General features: G+C 50.1%; 2 protein-coding genes across 4 annotated transcripts in view; one reads left to right on the top strand and one right to left on the bottom strand.

The window, feature by feature from the left end:
* The window catches only part of RNF212B (ring finger protein 212B), a 30,067-nt gene extending 29,453 nt beyond the window's left edge, over positions 1 to 614 (top strand). Inside the window, exon 13 of the mRNA XM_075532226.1 lies at positions 553 to 614. Coding sequence (XP_075388341.1) covers positions 553 to 614 — 62 coding nt within the window. The remainder of the gene's footprint in view (positions 1 to 552) is intronic.
* A 4,223-nt stretch (positions 615 to 4,837) lies between these two features.
* On the bottom strand, positions 4,838 to 12,320 carry HOMEZ (homeobox and leucine zipper encoding). Of its 3 annotated transcripts, none has more exons than XM_075530640.1 (2): positions 12,165 to 12,320; positions 4,838 to 6,497 (listed from the first exon to the last, which is right to left on the bottom strand). In XM_075530640.1, exons 1-2 carry the CDS (start codon positions 12,202 to 12,204, stop codon positions 4,927 to 4,929), a joined length of 1,611 nt encoding a protein of 536 aa, XP_075386755.1. In that variant the 5' UTR covers positions 12,205 to 12,320; the 3' UTR covers positions 4,838 to 4,926. The 3 variants fall into 3 exon arrangements, with proteins under 3 accessions (XP_075386755.1, XP_075386756.1, XP_075386757.1); XM_075530641.1 differs by having other exon boundaries at positions 12,003 to 12,314; XM_075530642.1 differs by having other exon boundaries at positions 12,008 to 12,314.
* Between the last annotated feature and the right edge of the window lie 1,907 nt (positions 12,321 to 14,227).

Genomic DNA, 14,227 nt, shown 5'->3' with positions numbered 1-14,227 from the left:
AAATCATGAGATCCATCTGTCAAACATTGCTGAAACTCAGCCGTCAATGAGAATTTAAAACCAATCTCCTTTTTTTCTCATCTTTTTCACTTCAGGTGCCTCTGTGCCGTCCTCCCGTCCTCCCGGAGAGAGGTTGCCTCTACACCTTCCTACTCATATGCAAACTCAAATCTCAGACCTCTCTGTCCTCACAGGGAAAGGATAAGCTTACTAACTCCCCTCTACATGGGTTACCCCAGCGGTTCTCAATTTGTGGGTCGCAACCCCTTTGGGAGTTGAAGGATCCTTTCACAGAGGTTGCCCGATTCATAATAATAGCAAAATTACAGTTATGAAGTAGCAAGGAAAATAGTTTAATGTTTGGGGGGTCACCACCACATGAGGAACTGTATGAAAGGGTCATGGCACTAGGAAGGTGGAGGACCACTGGCTTACCCAATAGTCTTTTCCCCTTCTGAATGGTGTTCTTCAGGGTCAAGAACCCCCTTGCTCCCCTGACCGTAGGTAATGCTACTAAAGTCTTTAGGTTGTTAACTCCATTCTACCCTTCAGGTCAGAGGAAGAGCAGCAGCACACTAGAGAGCCTTCCTGGTTTCCAGCTGCCATTCCTGTAGGTGAGCACTGACCTCTCTCGTCTATCTGCATGAAACATTGAGCTGGGCTTGCACACCAAATGCCTCCGCCGGGCTTCGTGTTAGGGAACATGTAACCAGTGGAAGAGGACGTGGATTTCAAGCGGAATAACCACGTTTACTATTTTCCAGAATGGTCTCAGTTTAAAAGATTCTATCCTAGTCAGATCTGCTTTCTGATTTGGTACTTAAAAATTAGGTCACATAGGGGCAAAAAGCATTTAAACTAAGAGGTCTTTACCAGGGTGAAATAAAAATGTGTGGAAACAAGTGATATTCTCATAGGCCTACAGCAAACTATTATCTTTGGAATCTTTTGAATGAAGATTGGCAGAACTAGGAAAAACCACTTTTACTTCTCCAGGAGCTAGGGAATGATGGGTCTTTCATTTCAATCCATATGGGAGCCCTGGTGGTGTAGTGTTTATGCACTGGGCTCAGATACACTCAGTCGGCAGTTTGAAACCACCAGTAGCTGAGGGAGAAAGACTGGGTACTCTGCTCCCTTAAACAGTCTCAGAAACCCACAGGGGGTGGTTATGAGTCAGCAGTGAGAAGTCGGATCCACGCAACAGGAGGGAGAAGGCATGGGAGCGAGAGGCTTATAAGCTCTGGTCTCATCTCTCATGGAGAATGGATGAAAAGTCTTGTCTCATCTCTCATGGTTTGGGCTTTGTGGCTATCTTGGTCTTTTTTCTAATTCAAGCTCCTGGTGACCCAAGGCAGCTCCTTCATACTAAGGTAAATATATCTTTGCTCTCATATTCCAAAGGCCTTTGTCAGCAAGAAATCAGGGTTCTAAGTCTTAAGAGACAAACTGGGGAAATAACCTAAGATCTTCACAGAGGAGGAATAAAACAAATGAAAGCTTTAAGAGACAATCCAGTTGCCATCAAACTGACTTCAACACAGAGGCGCCATTGAGGTCAGAGCAGAACTGTGTTCCAAAAGGCTTAAAGCCTTAGCAAAGAAAGGCCCAGTTTGATTGAAATTATTTTTTAAAAAAGAAAAATAAGGGGAATTTAAGCAGAGAGGAAAATTGAATGGTGTTTGATATTAAGGAATTAATGTTTTTTAAAGTGCGATATCACAGTTTGGATTTTAAAAAAATAGTCCTTTGACACATAACGAACTAGAAATGGATGGGAAGTTCACTGGTGTCTGGGTTTTGCTCTAGTGTAACCTAGTGCAGGGGCAGGGCAGAGTGTGAGTAGAAAATCAAGATGGGTCAGCGTTCCTTCTTCATAGTGGGTGGTGAATGCAAGTGAGTTCATTATGCTCTTCTTTTGTATTTTTAATTTTTCCCCTAACAAAGTTTCTTTAAAAGCTATTGAGGAAAGTGCCCCTTCCTCAGAGAATAAGAATTCTGCCGCCTAAACAATAATCTCTGATATTGTGGTAGTCATGTGTTCCAGATTTCCCCAAATAGTTTTTCAAACATTCTGCCATAAGCCACTGAAATGTTTTGAGTTTCATAGCAACAAAGTCTTTGTCAGACTCGCTCTATCAGATCTTAGTTTAGAAATGCTATCAAACAGTGGAAGCAGCAGCAGTGATTGACTGCCCCAATAAACCTCATTTTAGAGTGTGAGGGCCTTACCCATCCCTGTGTTATAAAACCCCTAATCTGTCTTCCTCTTCTTACTGCAGATGTCCATCAGCCACAGAGGCAGATGAGATTAGCTAGGTGAAGCTTGGTCCACCTTCACGGGCTGAGCTATCCTACAGTTGAAGGACTGTGGCATCCCCACGGGTGATGATGGCCTTGGAAATGGACCCTGCCTTGCTTCCTGGTTTCACACTGTACTAAGTGAACTTTGCCCTACACACCCTGTATTCCCTCCCAGGAAAAGGGTCAATCCTTAGCTGAGGCTGGTGCTTCAGGAAGGTGCTTATGCTTCTCCCACAGACACACATAGCACTTCATTTCTTACCCCTTAAAAAAAAAGTTGTGAAAACAGTTCTTAACATTATTTGGGAAGGGATAATATACTCATCAACTATGTTTTCTTTCTGGGTTTCATTTTTAAGCTTTGGATATACTCCCCCACTACCAATATTAACAAGCAACAACTCTGTTCCTTATCCTAATTTATTATGCTTTTTAAACTGTTTCCCGTATGCCTAGTTACTATTACAGGCAGTCCCCAGCTTACGACATAGCGTGACTGTTGATGAATCATACAACTGTGAATCGACTTGGCAGCAAGTTTGGTTTTTGAGTTTGGGGGATTTCTTACTTTTCATTAATGATATATACTACAGTGCTGCAGGATATAATTTGCTGTACATAATTTGTTGTATAAATGTTATCTATGTTTAAAGGTTAGATGTATAGTGTTAATAAAAGGTATTCAACTTATGTCAGTTCAGACCTAGGTGGAGTCATGGGGACCTAATCCTGTTGAAAGCTGAGGGCCACCTGCATGTTGAGCTGCCTTTCTATCACAGCAGACTGTTCTAGATCATAAGAGGCTGCCCTTCCCCTGCCACAGCACTACTGCTGTTATAAGCTCTAGAATGATGGAAATAGTAAGCACTGCCCTTGAGGTAGGTCAAACATTTATTTAGGTTTCAGCAGTAAGGGATAGAAAAGGGGGATTAAATGGGTGGTCTACTGGGAGGCTGGCCACAAGCAAAATGAATGGGGGAAAATGACAACAGGCATCTCCCATTAGGAGGCCTTGGGGATAATCCTGTGGCTGAACTAAGACCTCACTACCCTTCCTAGTATTCTCAATTGATTATTTTTCATGACATCCATAGATGTTTTCCTCTTTTGGGACAAGGTTTGGGTCACCTGTGACCCAATTTCATCTTTGTCCCTGAGAAAACCTCAGAAATTATCACTACCACCAGCTGATGATTGGGAAACCACCTGCCTGATAGGTACTGACCTACTGCTTTAAAATTTTTTGTCTTCTTAACGTATCACAATGTCCCTTTCAAAAAAAGGACAAAACAAAAACTGTGCATCTAAAGTGAGCCCTGAATCCTAACTCGGCTGAATCACCACGTCAGATGTGAATTTCCTCAATATCTCGAGATCTTCCTCTGTATTTCAAATTACCAAGCCATCCAGTTCCTTTGCACTCTGATGGACGCTACTTTAGTTCAGAATGTTAGTGGATTTGAGTCCCTTGATCCCTGACCCGTATTGAATAGCAAAGTGGAGGACAGAGAAACAACTTTACTTTTGGCCTTTTTATTCTAGAAATTTGGGTACTTCCACTCTTTTTTAGATGGTTAATTATCCATTGATATCTAGTTTGCTTTACAACTGATGAACTCCATTCTAAAACATTAATAATTAACTTAAAGACAATGGTCTGTGTTTTCCAGACAGACCTATAAAAGAAGGGAAAGTCTCTTTTTCTGGACAAAATTGAGCCGACAACAAAAAGATCAAAAACCAGTCTCTGTCAAGCTGGCCGGGAGGTAGTCAGGATTGTAAAACCAAACCTGAAGCCTAGCTCCACTGTCCTCACCAGCAGAAATCAGCCCGCGCCTCCGTCCTTTCTAACCTACTTCTTATAAGGACATCTCCCCTAACCCCCACCTCCAATAAATATCCAGTCTAAATTACTCCCCACCCAATTGTTCAATATTTCACAAGCTCCGTGGAGATTTACCCTGAGACAAACAGTGAGCAGAGAGGGAGATTTGGAGAAAAAAGGTACAAGGCAAAGTGGTCCTAGTATCCGAAATAAAGTATTGTGCTACCTGTGTGGTTCGAGTTACGAAACAGGTAAAACACAAAGTCGGTGGAGGAAGAGGAAGGATCTGTGAAGAGATTTGAGCATACTGAGTTTCTCTGCTGCATTGTGTGTGTGGACTTGTGCTCAGAGAGAAAAGAGGGGCGCAAGGCAGCCTCATATATTCAAGGGGAAATGGTGGGACCGGCAGGTGCACTGACTCAGGTTCTTTACCCCCGTCCAGTCCTCCTAGAGGAGCAGGGACAAGGTTGGGTCTCTCTGTAGAGAACTCAGGGGAAAGAGCAGCAGTTCTGAGAGCACGAGTTGTTTCTCAGCCCAGAGTTGGGCCAGAGCTTCGTGTGCGCTTGGTGGAGGAGAGGGGCTGGGTCTCTGCCCCTCCGGTCCTACCCTACTTTGTGCGTGAGGTCATCTCCCTGCACCACCCCTGCTACCCTCCTCTGCCCCCACCACCAAGAACACAGAGCTTCTCAGTTCTTTGCCACAAGGGGATTGAAAAAAAAGTGGGTTCTTTGTTTAAAGTTACTCAATTAGTTCATCTTCTTAGTAACAGGCTTCCCTCCCCCAGCCCCCAGCGCTGTTCAGTCCTGTAGGATCACATCGTCGTCGTTGTCGTCGTAGTCCTCCTCCTCCTCCTCTTCATCCCCATCGTCTTCTGGCATTTCCTCCTCCTCCTCATCCTCTTCTTCATCGAGGCAAACCACTACCTCAGCTGGCTCCGGCAATCGAGAAGCAAACCAGTCCAGCACCTGCTGGGCGCTAAGTCTTGACGCCTGACTCAGTTGAGGGATGTCCCGCTCCTGTAGCTGTTGGTGGGCTGCCCAGTACCGCTCCAAGGGCTGTATGTCTGGTGGGGGCGGGGGGGTGGGCAGCGGCGGTGTCTCAGCCCATTCATTCAAGGAGCGGGCTGCCGGCAGTGGGGTGGGAAGGGCTGGGTCCTGGAAACTAGGGGCACCAGGTACTACGTTGTCCCGAAACCACTTGAGTTGCCCATGCTTCAAGGCATAGCGTGTGTCTCCAAACCACTGAATGATCTCGGACCGAGGCAGGCCAGTGATCTGCTCTAATTTGTGATAATCCTCCCGCCGCGCCCACTGGCACTGCAAAAAGAAGGACTTGAGGATGGCCAGCTGTTCTTTGGTTTTGCGCTTGGTCTTTCGCTGGTGGCGCTGCATGTCAGCAGAAAGGCACTCTGCTGGGCCAGCCCGGCCCGGGACTAAGTTATGCTGCAGGCCCTGGGGCCAGGCTGGCTCCAGGTGAGGGGGGAGTGCCTGTTCGTTGGGTGACAGTGGCTGCGGGACACAGCCCAGGGGCTGGAGGGGTTTCGAAGCAGCAACAGCTCCATTAGCCAGTACCTGGAAAGAGGAGGAAGAGGTAGAGGAAGAGGAAGGAGTCATACTAGATGCTGACTCCTTCTTACAGCTACTGGCAAGGAACGAGAATGGCGAGGGCTTCTCCGGAGCCCGAGGCTGGTGGGCAGCGCTGGAGTGGTTCCAGGCTACATTGCCCAGGCCACGTGACTGGGCAGGACCCCTGACTGCCTGCTCCTTAGAGGGGCCACTACTTTGAAGATCTTGCCAAAACTCTGACTGATGTGAGAATGCCCTACTGCCATGTGCCATCAAAGGTTCTTTTTCCTCCTGGTGACTCGGCGGCAGCACTGCGGGTACCTGAGGGGACTCCTCCGCCTCTACCTTCAATCCTTTGATCTGGGTGGGCTCGCTCAGAGAGGGAGTCCCCTCCTCTGGGGGCCGCCCTGCATGGTGAGTAAAAGAGAGAAGAGATTTGAAATGGAGTTGGTCCCGGTGGTATACGACTCGGGCCCGGGTCTCTTCTATTTCCTCAGATGACCAGCTAATGCCACAGCGGAGGCGCTGGGCCATGAACCACGTCTTGACTTTCTCCATCTGCAGCCCGTAACGTAGGCAAAGAAGGGCAATGTCTGCCAGGCTGGGGTAGGGAAAGTAGCTGAAAGTCTGGAGCAAGTGTTCATTGTCGTCCAGCTCACTGGTCTGGGCTGCTTGGGTCCACACGAGCTGCAGCTCCTCAGAGATGGGAGGAAGGCAGATGAGGCCCGCAGGGGAGCTATTAAGACTGCTGGCCTCTTTATTAGGAGGCATGGTGTTTTCTGATTTGAGCCTGTCAGAAGTTGCTGAAATAAGAAGAAAAATAGCTCGGTCACGGGAGCTCCTCTTTAGTACATTACCCAATTTCTACCCTAAGAGCCACTGGACACCAAACCGATCCTCATTATTTGTACTACGTGGTGTTGCTTTAACCCGTGAGTAACTATGGGGCATCCCCAGGCCCTGATCTAATGCCCATTTTACATAAGAAAACACAAAAGTCCACAGAAGTTGAAATGACCCCAGTCACATGACTAGGGAGTGTGATCTGTGATCTCTCCCCTTCTTTCGGCGCGTGCACGCGCGCGCGCGCACACACACACACACACACACACACACACACACACCACCCCCCTACAGCAATTAAGAAGTAAACACTAGTGTTAGCCTTTATTTTCCAATTCAACCTCATTTCTGGAAACGACTGCTCGCCCTCTAAAGTTCACGGAGCAGTGGTTCCTCTGCCCAGCCCCCTGACCCATTTTTGTCCTTTTTAACTTGGTGGAGTATTGGGGGAGGGGAATACTAGTACCTTTAAACCCTAAATCCATCTCTCTGGGTGAAAGATAGGTCAGGGCTCCTGGATAAGTAGGAATCGCTTCTCCAGGGGTTCTGGTCACGTGAGGATGGAGGGGGAATGTTCCCTCCCCCATGTCAGCCTCAGAACAAAGGTTATCCCCTCCCCCTGCCTTTGTCTTCCAGCTGCTCAGCCTTTCTCAGGGGAGCTCGGCTGCGCTCCCTCTGACTCAACCAGTCCCGTTCTGCACAGGGCCAAAGGCCTCAGGCTCTTATCTCCTCGGGCCAGCTTCTTCTCAAATCCAGGTGGACAGACCTATGGGAATTGGGGCCAGCCCTTGCCTCCCCCTTCCCCACAGGGCTCTATGTGTTGGGGCTGCTGGGATAGCTCCCCAACTGTGCCTCATTCCTGAAACGCCTGCCCAGGTCACTTCCCAAAATAATTCGGCTGGTAGAATGGTCTCTGGGCTACCTGTGCAGGCACCAGAGACCCAGGTTAGCACACCTGCCACAGGAGGATCCCATCGGGGTCGAGGTTGACTTCGGACCTGTAAAGGATGGGGCAGGGTCCCTGCTTAAATGTTACCATGTGAATCAGGAAAATAAACCTCAAGCTCAGAGTTCAGAAGCAGAGTAATGTATCATCAGGAAAAACTCAGCAGCGTTTTAAGGTACGTTCCCCTTCAGTCTCATTTAACAAGCAAATCTAACAAGGTCCTGTAGCCCCAAAGGCAGTAAAGGAAGAGAGCCAGTGGAGGGTGGGTGTACATTGCTAGGAGAAGGGCAGAGCGGGGCGGTACAGGCCTTCCTGAGTAAGGCTAACCTGGGAAAATGAATCCTGGCGCTGCCACTTAACAGCCATGTGACCTTGGGCCAAATTACTAATGTCATGAGCTTCATAGTCCTTAGATGCCAAAAAAGTATGAACAACATTGAGTGTGTGAGCCGTTACATGTGTTTTCCAAGCCCCACTGTGTGCTAGGCACTATGTATAAACGCAAAGGCAAACTCATGGGTGTCACGTTGATTCTGGCCCAGGTGTTACCCAGTAGACCGTGCTCCAGTGGGGTTTCTTAGCTGCTTTTTAAGGCAGCAAATTACCAAAGCTTGCTTCTACGGTCCATGGGTAGGTTTGAACCCCCAACCTCATAGTATTTAGTAGTGCAGCATAAACCCTTGGCCCCACTTAGGGTAACAGGCACAGTGCACAAGGAAGACATAAGGAGCGAATTAGAAGCTGGTCTGCCACTTCTTTCTGGAGTCTCCCACCCCCACTCCTTGGGCAGGTCACTGAAGCTCTCTCAGCTGGAGTTCCCCAGCCTCTCCCTTGGGAGTTTGTTAGGACCACATGAAAAGGTGCACTCCATGTTGCCTAGAACAGGTTGGCAAACTGGCTCCCGAGCCACATGTGGCTCTTCTGGAACTTACATGTGGCTCGAGTCAAACTGAAAACGAAATGATCATAGTTTCATATGAAGGATTATGATTCCATTTGTTTGCAAAAATATATTTATGGTTCCCGAATAATTTTTAAATTGTTGTGAGGGACAGGACTGGCTCTTCCGTCTCAAAAGTTTGCCCCCCACCCCCCACCAGCCTAAAACATAGTCATGGCTCCGCACAAGGCAGCTTTTATCATGACTTCAGCGCTGGGGTGATTCTGATAGAAGATAGACAAACATGGAGCCCTTCAAGGGGCTGTTTTCACAGAGCCTTACGGAACAGAGCGTTGGGTTGCTGACTTCAAGGCCGGTGGTTCAAACCTACCAGCCACTCCTCGGAAAAAAGATGAGGTTGTCACTCCTAAGCATGTACAGTCTCAAACTCTACATAAGGTCATTAAGACTCGGAATCGACTCGATGGCAGTGGGTTTGGGCTGGTTCTAACTAGCAGTGGAGGAGAGTGTGTGTATGTTTTTATGCTTTCGGACTTGGATGAAATTTCAGAATGGAACGTGGCAGCTTTGAAAAGCAGCAGGGCAGCCACTGCTGTGGAAGGTTGAGCCCAAAGTTGATCATTTGGGGCTAAGCCCTTTTTGATTGCCAGGTTCAGTGCCTCGAAGCACCCTTCACCTTTTCTCCGCCCAGACAGGAGGCGCAGAGTGGCCTGTGATGAAGTGCTTGCAGAGCCAGGGGCTAGATCACCACTTAGAAATTGTGGCCCAGCAGGGGCACCACCAAACCCCGGGGCTGGAGCCTACTTGATAATTGCAACACCTGACAATGACTAACCAACCCTCAGTGAGCTGTTCTGGAAGGAGACAATAACAGGTTAGAGATGAGGAAAAGGGAGCTGAGGAAATAAAGGGGAAGGCTGCCATCAGGAACACAAGGCAGGCACAGATACACAACTGTGAAGAGGAGTTTTACTTTCATTCCTGTGATTTATTTGATAGGGTTTAGATTCTCATCATTTCAAGGTAGCATGCACAAATAATGGCCACCTAACTCTTCACTTGTCAGCTCACCTAGTCCAGCATGTCGCATTTAAAACAGCAAGAGAAAAAAAACAATCTTACTATTTTGTACATCAGCGATGTACACCTGGCCCTAACGAGTGACAAGTGGGGGTCGAGCATAATGCTAGCTGTGATCTGTCACCTTGGCTGGGCCATCACCCCTGAGGGCTTGGCAGTTGAGTAATGATGTAATTTGGCAGCTAGGTAATAGCCATGTAATGGTGTAGTCATCCTCCATTTTCTCAGACCCTTGTCCATGAGTGACAAGTAGGCACATTTGGCCTACTATACACATCCAGTTTTCACGGACAGAAAACACATGCTGTGGGAGACTTCCTGTACAGATGGTACCTCCCCGGAAGAATCTGGTTCTGAAATCATGGAGCTACAATCACAGGAGCACACGAGCACTGAAACAAGCAGAGAGAGATCCTACGCTAATTAAAACCACAATGAGCATACCACCATACGCGATGTTCTTAGGTCTCCGTTTTGGATTGGGTAGAAAAAGAACGAGTCGAAGCTGGAGAAGGACTCCAAGTAATGGGGGAGGGAGGAGCAATGGAGTCGCAATAACTACTAAGTGTATTCTGGATAAGGAAATAATCTTCAACAAAGGATACTCTGCCAGCTACATCTTACTGCTACTTAAAATCACTAAGTGAAAAATGTGGAGTCGTATTAACACCTTCCCTTCCCCACCCACCCTCACTCCCCACACTCCCCTGGGCAAATGGCAGAAAGCGACTACTTGAAGCTCCCAGTCTAGTCATTCTTCTCAGAGCCCATGGAAAAAGAGGCTGGCGCTTTACAACATTAGGCTTGGGCCTGGGCTTACGATGAAGCCAGAGATGTCACAGAGGGGCACTACATACGGTCCTTGCAAATCCCCTATAGCTCTATTCAGAAAACTTAACATACTGCCTGAAGTGTATTTTGGTGATACAGTTTTAAGGGTCTGAAAGAATTTAATGATATTCTCCTTGTGTGATTAGCTTTTGGATCATGAACCTGAGAATCGAATAACAGGGCAGATGGACTCCCAGAAAGTCATGGCTAACCTCCACAATAAACACTCCTAGCTCCCCATATCTCCAAGGGTTGGCTCACTGACTGCAGGAGCCCGGTTACAAAGTTGTCCTATGTCCTCCCAGTTTAAGGCAACGTTGGCAATCCCTTAAAAAGATGTGAATGACTTCAAAGAATGGCTGGGACACGCTAGAGAATTTGAAGGAGTGTAGATGGAATTCGCAGGTCTGTATGCTAAAGAGTGGAAGGGAGGGTATGCCACTGGGCCTGGAGCCCAGTGACCCAGTGGATGACGTGAGTGATGCCCAGGGAGCACTGATACCAGAAGCTAGAACAAGATCTGCTACCCCACACCGCCCTGTGTGCGGAGGCCAGTGATTCCAACCCTGCTTATGCCACTCGTTTTTCCTGTCTTTTTATTACATAATTAAACAGCACATAAACCTGAGCAAAAAGTCACAGCATTACAAACGGGTCCTATGAAAATGAGGCCAAAACTCTGACTTGGACATGACACAATGTTTAAATAGCTGAATTAGAAGATAGCAAGACAGCTATAAAAGATGCAGAGCAGGGCTTTAAACCGTTCCAATTTGCACCCCGGTTGCTTGCAAGTGTGTAAATGCTCATCCTATTTTAAAGAAATGGAACCTGGAAATCATCGATTGCACATTACCTGGGAAACAAACAACAAAACAAAGCAAACAGGCCCCGTTTCCCCCTTCTGATTCGATGAGTTTGGCCTGGGGCTCAGGCATCAGTAGATGTTAAAAGTTCTCTCTCTAGGGCAGGCAGGTTTGAGAATCACTTTTGTAGCTTATCCAGACAACCGAGACAGCCAATCAGCAGACTTACACAAAGAAACCGTCTTGGCACCAGACCCAAACACTGGGGAAATGAATATACTTTTAATTATGTTCAAGATAGGTACACATCGTTTTTTAAACTGCCAACTTTAACTGGCTTTCTTGATTGCTGCCATCTACCTATCCTCATCATAAAAGGCGTCCAGTAAGCGGCGAAGAGGAGGAGGAGGAGGGTCACAGGGTGAAAAATCTCCTGATCCCACTCTACCAAGTAGGGCTCTTCTTGAGTCTTCCTCAGTTGAGAAGTCTCACATTGGGGTGCAACACCAGGAACCTCTGGGGACTTGAGTGCTCACTTTCCCAGCAGGTTTTCTGAGCAGGCTGGCTAGGGGATCAGAAGGGGCAGTTTCTTGTTAACCCTTCATTCCCAGTGGTCACTGTTCCCCCCAGAAGGCCATGTACTGCGTTGAGGTCGCCAGGAAGTAGCCATTGGTGGGGGGGTGGGGTGGAGGTGGGGGGGTGTTTGGTAGGCCTGGGAAGTAAACGATTCTCCTGTCCTCCATTTCACAAGCATTCTAGGAGGCTCCGAACTGGGTCAGAGAACAAAAAGTTGCTGCACTGGGGGCGATGAGCCCCAGGGAGCAGGCGAGCCTCCATTCTCCCCGCACCAAGGGCGTCCCAACCCAACCTAGCCTCCCCTCCTCCCTACACACCCACTCACCCTACCCCAGGTACGTCAGGGGGCTGCAAAGTCCAGAGGAGAAAGGAGGGGGCGCCGGCGGCTTCGAATCTAGCATTTTCCTCCCTGCGAGGGCTCGGGGCTCTGGAGCTCGGGGACTGGACAGGGTCTGCGAGGGCAAGTCGAAGGTTGGGGGTCACTCACCGCAGTCCGGCCCGGGCGGCGGCTCCCAGCCTTGTACCATGGGCTGGGGGAGAGGGTCAGGGGGCCTCCGGGGTGGGCGTGGGGTTGCTGCCCCGCGCGGCCGCCTCCGTGCCCACCCGCGCGGAGGGCCGGGACCGGACTGACCCCCCCTCCCGCCCGCCCCCGAGCGCGCGCGCGCCCGCCCGCCCGCCTGCCCGTCTAGCCCGGCCCCGTTGGAGCGAGTTAGAGGCGGGGCGGCTGGGTGGGGTGGGTGCCAGGGGCGGTGCCAGGGTGGCCCGAGTTCTGATTGGCGGGCGCGGACAGGCGGTCCACGGCGGAACGCACCGGGCCGGCTATTGGCTGGACGGGTCTGGAAAGAAGTCGACTATTGGCTCCGCGAACCTCCGCCGGCGTGGGCGATTGGGTACGTGGGGCCGGGAAGATGCCCCGCGGGGCCCCCCTGGTCCTATCGGCACGGAACCCTGGAAGTGCACGCGCCAATGCACCTCCCGAAATTCCCCAGGGAGCGAGCGCCCCGAGCACTTTGCAGAACTCTTCAGAACGCCCACCCCTCGGTTGCTTCCTCGCGGGGGAATCGTTCCAGGAAGTCCCTCACCCCCCACTGTTTAACCCTCCCTCTCGAGCCTGACAGCCCTTTGATGGCGCAACCGGTTAGGGCCCTGGGTTGCTAACTGGAAGGTTAAAGGTTCAAGTTTACCCAGAGGCGCCTTGGGGAAAGGCGCGGCGATCTAGTGCCTTTGAAACCCGACGGCGGGCAGGTCTCGCCCGGACCGTTAGCCCCGCTGTCTGCTGCAGCGGGGCGACCTACAGGCCACAGCAAGGTTGGGCAACGTTGGGCTCCCGGGGCTCGCTGGTTGGGGAAAGTGCCCGAGGGGGTCGCCGCGGTGACACCGCCCAGACCCTCAGACGCTCTTCCTAGTAAAGACGGGAACCTCTGCTTCCCACTTGGAGACCCTGATTTCATTGTCGGGAAAGGGGTGACAACCCACACGGACTGGTGGGGAGAAAGTTACAGTCTCCCAAGCCGACGGGCTCGCGACGCGTCACAGGGACCCAGTGGCACTGCGTTTGGTTTTGGTTTGGTCCACCAAAGCAAGTAGCCCGCGCCCTAGGAAGCTGTGGGCTGAAAGTTTGAATACTCTGAATTCTTCATCTTCTGAACAAAACTGGGTTAGGGAACCCCGGTGGCATAGTCGGTCACGTGTTCGGTTGCTGACTGCAGTGTCATCAGTTCGAATCCACCAGCTGCTCAGCAGTAGACAGATGGCAGTCCAGCTTCTCCTGCTTCCACAGCGATGTGCTCCCTCGGGAAACCCAGAGAGCAGCCCTACTCTGCCTTAGTCCTGAGGTCGCCTGAGTCAGTGGCAGTCTGTCTCCTCCTCTGCTCTCATACTGGTCTTTGAAGTATTGCCTGTTGAGATCACAACAGCGTATGTAGCTCCAATCGTTTTATGACGCAATTTCAGATATTGCCCCATATTCTACAGACTCCAACCCCCATCCTCACCCCCACAAAGAAAACCCCACATGACTCCTACTTCTCATTCTTCATTGGTCCTCTCTAGACCTCCTGCAGGCTTGCGTGACACCATGTACCTACGCTGTCTCTGTTTAGTGCTGAACCCGATTTTCTGTCACCGGCCCTGTCTTGCCGAACCCCGGGGATTCTGCTGGGCAAGTGTTGGGTTGCTGCACTGCGTGGTTCGTGGTTCAAACCTGGCAGCTCCTCTGAGGGAGAAAGGGGAGACCATGTGCTCTCAAGGCGACTTACACCCGCGGAAACCCCGCACAGGGATGCGAGGAGCCCCAGTCAGAATCAACTTGGTGGCAGTGGTTTGCTCTGGCTGGGTTTGTATTTGCTTGCCTTCTCCCTCCCTGAACCCTGGTGGCTCAAGGGGTTCAGCGCCGGGCTGCAGGACAGTCTCGGGATCTCACAGGGGCAGATCTGCCCTGTCCTGCTGGGTAGCCAAGAGTCGGTATGGACGGCGAGTGGGCATCGACTGGATGACAGTGAGTTTGTGGGCTGCTGCTTTTCCGCCCTCACCTTCAACGGCACTATTCAG

The sequence above is a fragment of the Tenrec ecaudatus genome, chromosome 14 (genome assembly GCF_050624435.1).
Source record: "Tenrec ecaudatus isolate mTenEca1 chromosome 14, mTenEca1.hap1, whole genome shotgun sequence".
Classification (NCBI taxonomy): Eukaryota; Metazoa; Chordata; class Mammalia; order Afrosoricida; family Tenrecidae; genus Tenrec; species Tenrec ecaudatus.
Note: the sequence above shows the minus strand (reverse complement) of the source record. Positions and strands in the feature narration are given on the sequence as shown.